The 6,069-nt window shown below is 36.3% G+C and overlaps 1 protein-coding gene across 1 annotated transcript; it reads left to right on the forward strand.

The window, feature by feature from the left end:
* Positions 1–165: 165 nt before the first annotated feature.
* On the forward strand, positions 166–5,450 carry LOC104542886 (synaptotagmin-4-like; the record flags this gene model as incomplete). The annotated part of the gene is made up of 3 exons (XM_010187348.1): positions 166–199; positions 2,966–3,777; positions 5,330–5,450. Coding segments are annotated over exons 1-3 (967 nt in total), but the record flags the coding sequence as incomplete, so codon positions are not given.
* Positions 5,451–6,069: the final 619 nt, after the last annotated feature.

The raw sequence follows: 6,069 nt of genomic DNA on the forward strand, positions 1-6,069 counted from the left end.
TTAACATGCTGTAAAAGACGGTTGCCCGTGCTCTGTGAGAGCGGAAAGCCGGGGGACAGCAGGGTAGCGCGTCCGGTCCCCCGGGCAGGTCGCTGGGCAGCCGGGGAGGCGACTCCCGCACCCCGGACGGCGGCTCCAGGACCAGGGACAGCGCACGGCGTCAACATGGCTCCGATCGCGGCCAGCCGGCATCAGTTCGGTAAGCACGTCCCGGCCCCAACTCCCCGCCCGTGGGGCTGGAGGATGCTTCCCCCACCAGGCGAAGTGCACGCAGGGCAGGCTCTGCTGAGCCACCCTGTGCCTCCCAGCACGCAGCTCGTTGGAAGGAACCTGATTTCCCCCAGTTCTCTTCGATCTCAGAAGTTGTGTTAATTTGTTCTCTTGCCCTTCTCTGTCTCTCTCTCTTCCTTTCTCCCTACCTGCCTCCGTAAAGCACCGGAAGATGAAGAGGTTTATGTAGGTGCATTTTCAGATGAGAGAGGTTTGGGGTTGTTTTCTCTGTCTTGGTTAAAGTAATGTGGCTTCAGAGTTAAATGATGTAAATACATCCTGTACCACAGAGAAAATCTTTGTTCAAGTCATTCTTAGTATAATTGTTATTCCTTTTTTCTTGTTGTAGGAAAAGATTTGTCAACCATTAGTCAAAGTGAAAAGTAGTCTTGTAAAGGCCATTGCTAGGAAGATGAAATTGCAGGTTCCCAGTGTTTTTAGCTATACAGCTGCTGATAACAATGAACTTTTTAGTTGTGTCATTAGTATGCACTGGATGTAGGGTGATTAGCTGTGATACCTGAAGTTTCAGAAAGAGTGATATATGTTCACTTAGAAAATAGATACATAAATAACTTAGAAAAGCAGTAACTAGAAATGTTTCTGAACTCCACTTTACGAATATTGACTCTAGCCTAGATTACATTTGCTTTAGCAGTGGTTTAATTCAAGGATCATTTCATTGACATAAGTGAAGTGATCACATAACTAAAATAATAACTTCTCCCAGGATCAATAGGTAATGTTTCCTATTAATACAGTTCCTTGAATGTTAACCAATTGATTTACATTATGACAACAGCAAGAAATTCAGGTTGCAACATATGTATAAGTTGTACATATAAAACCATTTTAATTAAAATTTCATCTTCTTTACTTGATGTTTCTAACCACAGTCATGACATCATGCTTCTCTAATTACTCATTTAAGGAAGAAAATTAATATTTTAAACACCAAACTGATTCTACTACTGCTTTCAGTAGTTGTAGAATTAAAATACAGCATAATTTCCATCACTAAAAAAAGTATGTCATCTCATGAAAAAATACTGTAAATGTGCAAATTATTCTTAAAACCTATTAAATTATTCTGATTAGTTTTCAATTACTCCTTGCTTTTTACCTTTATACCATGTATATATAAATTTATGTAGTCCAGGGAATTCCTGAAAAACAAAGCCATGTGCTTAACTTAGAAAAAATACTTTTTGGTTATAATTTTCAGTAATTTCATTAAGTTCTTACAATTAAGTATGTAGATGGATATATCTTGTAGGCAAAGGGAAAGTGACATGAATATTGTCAGAAGAAATTAATAGCCAGGTCTGATCCTTTCTGTGCTGGAACATTATGTCATACTTTGCTCTGATAGTATTGTGGGTTTTTTTGAATCATAGTATTGTTGTGAGTTTTTTTGAATCATTCCACTAAAAAGCAAAGGTATAATGGCAGCACATCTATCTGCCGAGCTTTTACCTGGATAAAGCTGATTTAGTAATACATAGAGGGGGATAGTTTTGCTTTTCTCATCCAGAATGATCTACCAATCTTTTGAAGAGAACCAGAACTGTTACACAATTGCCTTTATGCATAAACAATGTAATGCCATTAATAATCTACTAGTCTTCCACTGTTGCAGGGAATAAAGATTAAGCTCTGATTGTTAAATTATGGGAGGTTTAAACTCACTTAGTAATGTTACTTATGGGCAAAATAGGATTTCCAATTAGTTGTGCTCATTTGCCCCTTCGATGTATGCTTTGAAAGGCTAATGATACTCTATATGTAACTAATGCATCCACATGACAATTGAGGTTGTAACACTTGCTCAGTTTTCTCTTTATTCAGTTTTAAGTGTAGGATTCATACTAAAGCAGAAAGGAATTATGTTTTAATGTTTTTCTTATATACTCCTAAAAGGTAGTGACCCTTCCTGTAAACTCCCCATAGGTTTGATTCATAATGTTTTAAAACCAAAGCTTAGTGGTTATCAATGATACACTTAGTTTTTTCAGCTTTGGGGCACATGTGACTGCCCAATATAACACCTATCTGGAAAAGACACCTGGTATATAATTATTCTAAATTTTCTTGATAGACTTCCTCCTGCAAAGTACTGAAATCCCATTGAAACTGTTGAATGTTGTAACCTCCAATTAAACTCAGTTCTTTCAAGAGATACCCCCAGGAAGTTATGTGGTCAGACCATAAAAAAATTAGTTAATTGAGACTACAAAGTATTCTAGGAAGCAGTGTGAAAAGCAGAGGATATATATATAAGTAATGCATATTTCAGAATCTGTTTTGTCTAACCAACAAAGCTTCATAAACTCAAAGCTGAAACCTTCTGAGAGCTGGTATTGCTCACAGACATAAACTCAGAAACTACACACAGAAGGATGAGATAGTCGAGCAATTACTAATGGTTATTACTATTAGGATAGGAACAGTATTTTCCTCCCAAACACTCTGTATGGAAAAATACTAACATAACAAGTGTGCCTTAGTACGGGACTACACATTCATACCTGCAGGTGGTGAGCAATATGTACAATGTAAAGCACTTTAAGTCTGTCGATCCTGCTGCAATTACCATCTCCTATCAGTTTGTTTGACTAAATTGTTGCTTTGTTAAATATCACAGAGTCCAAGGCAATGCTACTTATGTGCTTGTTGCTATTTATTTGATTTGCAGATGAAATTTCTACAGTGGCTGGGATCTTTAGTGCATTTGGCCTTGTCTTCTCTGTCTCCCTTTTTGCTTGGATCTGCTGTCAACGTAAATCTTCCAAATCCAATAAGACCCCTCCATATAAGTTTGTCCATGTTCTGAAGGGGGTTGATATTTACCCTGAGAATCTCAACAGTAAGAAGTTTGGAGTAGATGATAAAAGTGAAGCAAATAACAAATCAGCGATGCCAAAGAATTCTCTCCATCTTGATCTGGAGAAGAGAGATCTAAATGGCAACTTCCCCAAAACAACACCCAAAATCCAGAGCTCTCCAGATCTTGAAAATTCATCTCCTAAGCACTTTGCAGAAAGGAAGAAAGATTCAGTATCTCCTGATAGTTTAAAATCCATCACTTCCCTGTCATCTGAAGATAAACAAGAGAAGCTAGGAACTCTTTTTTTCTCCTTAGTGTACAACTTTAAGAAAAAGGCATTTGTAGTGAACATCAAAGAAGCATGTGGGCTGCCAGCAATGGACGAACAGTCAATGACTTCTGATCCCTACATCAAAATGACAATCCTGCCTGAGAAAAAGCACAAGGTGAAAACCAGAGTGCTGAGAAAAACCTTAGATCCAGCTTTCAATGAGACCTTCACATTTTATGGAATCCCCTACAACCAAATTCAGGACTTAACACTTCACTTTATGATCCTGAGCTTTGACAGGTTTTCCAGAGATGATGTCATTGGAGAAGTACTCATTCCCCTCGCAGGAACTGAACTGTCAGAAGGAAGGCTGCTAATGGACAGAGAGATCATCAAAAGAAATGTTAGGGTAACATATTTTCTATTTAAAAATTAAAAGTGTTGTGCTACTGTTAGCTATGACTCTTGTGTAATGCTGCTAGCATCTTGGAAAGAAAAGGGAACAAGTTCATCATGAAAGTCATTGAGATGCTTTCATAATGGGAGTATGAGGAAGCAATTGCACAAATGTAATAAAAGAACATTACAATGAGCAGTCAACTTGCTTATTCCAGTGGTCCAGCAGGTTTGAGTGGACCCATTTACATTAGGTCAAGTGGCCTTAATCCATATTAATTTGCTTTAAAAGGAAAGAATGCAAAGTTTTATTTATTCATACATTATTCCCCTTCTCTTCCCTCCCCTTTTCTGTTTGGAAACATTCTTTCTTAAAGCTTATAGAAGTCAACATAAATATTTCACTTTGACTACATGGGTTTTTTAGCTGATTCTTAAAGAATGCAGGTAGTCTTTATTTAAGGAATTGGAACCTGCTAGACACCATATTTTTAATGTTGTAGTATGTTCTCACACTTCAGTGCTGTTACTGCCTTCTAAAGAACTGTGACACAGGCTGCAGCTCTACTAAGGATAGTAAGACATGAGGGAGGAGCCAAAGACATGAGGGAGAATCCAAAGACTTACTGAAGTCAGTGGCAAAACATATTGACTTCACTGAGCTAGAAATATTTCATACTATTTTGTCTCATTTCAGAATGTAAATATCATTTACAACTATCACAGCTGAACCACAGAAATGTACATGCTTCACACTCACATCTCTTAATCTCTGCTAAGGAAGTGGAATGTGTATTGACTTTCAGTTTGATTGTTTTCAAAGAGTAAGCATGCTGCCAAATCAAATAAATGTCTACCAGACAATATGCCTATAACTAATACTGTTATTTTGCAATTCTATTGCTAGATTACAAGAAGTATAACTATATCACTGATACTTTGTTTATAACTTATTTTATTTTCTGGTATATAATATATTATTTTAGCTTGTTTCCTTTGCCTGACTCCTTTCTTTGAAACAAACTACTCCTGCAAATTCAAATCTAATAATCATAGAGAAAGTCTTTGATCTCCTCTTTATTTCACGTGTATTATACTACTTTAGAAAGTGTCAGGAATAAGATTTCACTAACTGTTTCAATCTTTCCTGTTTAAAAACATGTTACTAAAGATTGGTTTTATTTGCTTCTATTTTTTTAATATATATCTTTATGGAATTTTGTTTTTGTTTAAGATCTTTTGCTTTCACTGAGATTTTTTTCAGGATGTAGGATTTAACTTCTAATCTCTGAAGCTAATGTCATGTCAACCTATATTTTCACTTATTTATTATTTATTTTTGTTCAATCTAATAACCAACCATAAGAAGAGTTATATAACTACAGTACAGGGAAGTTATATTTGCTATGTAAAGCATAGCTCTATAAATTACATCCTTCTGAACTATTTCAGAACATACAGTTATGTGACATCTCATAAATCTCCTTAATTCTAGTTTAAAGCTTGTTCAATATAATTGCTTATAAATAGTTGGGTTTTTTTCCTTTTTTCTTTCATTTCCTCAGAAATCATCTGGACGTGGAGAATTACTGATCTCTCTCTGTTATCAGTCTACAACAAACACGCTCACTGTGGTTGTTTTAAAAGCCAGGCATCTACCTCAATCTGATGTGTCAGGATTATCAGGTAATGGTTTTACTAATGAATATACTCTAAGAATACAAAAGAGACAGACAGCAGACAGCTGAATTGTGACATTTCAAAGACTAAAAATAGACCATAAATGCAGAAATGGTATCTCTATTAATTTGCAGTCTATTCATTTTATTCATATCTAGGCCAATTCTTTATTTTCCAGGGTATTTATTTTACAAATTTGTTCTTCAATCACATGTTAAAAAAATATGGCATCTGTTAGCAGTGGAAACCAATGAGTTTTGTGATTGTCTTGAACAGAACCCATCTGCCATAAGTATAGGGTGCTGTTTGCAGATACTAAAAGCTTTTATTTATGACAAAACCCAGTTTATTTATAGAAGATCAGTATTGAGTGAGATCATCATATGGTTTATTTCAGTTTAGCACCAAGAAAAGCAACCAGTTACATCTGTGCTGAATTTGGCCCGCTGAGCACTAACATTTATTTAGCAAAGTGAAAAGGTGAACTATGCCAGTGCTGGAAGCAGGCTGTAAAATAACACTTGTGCTTTATTATGAGCTGAACCTGGGGTGCACTAAGAAGAGGCAGGTTTTGCACTTCTTTCTCCTAATCTTGTGCCATTTTACATTCAGTGGAACCTCCTCT

The sequence above is a fragment of the Mesitornis unicolor genome, unplaced genomic scaffold (assembly GCF_000695765.1).
Source record: "Mesitornis unicolor isolate BGI_N332 unplaced genomic scaffold, ASM69576v1 scaffold15906, whole genome shotgun sequence".
Lineage (NCBI taxonomy): Eukaryota > Metazoa > Chordata > Aves > Mesitornithiformes > Mesitornithidae > Mesitornis > Mesitornis unicolor.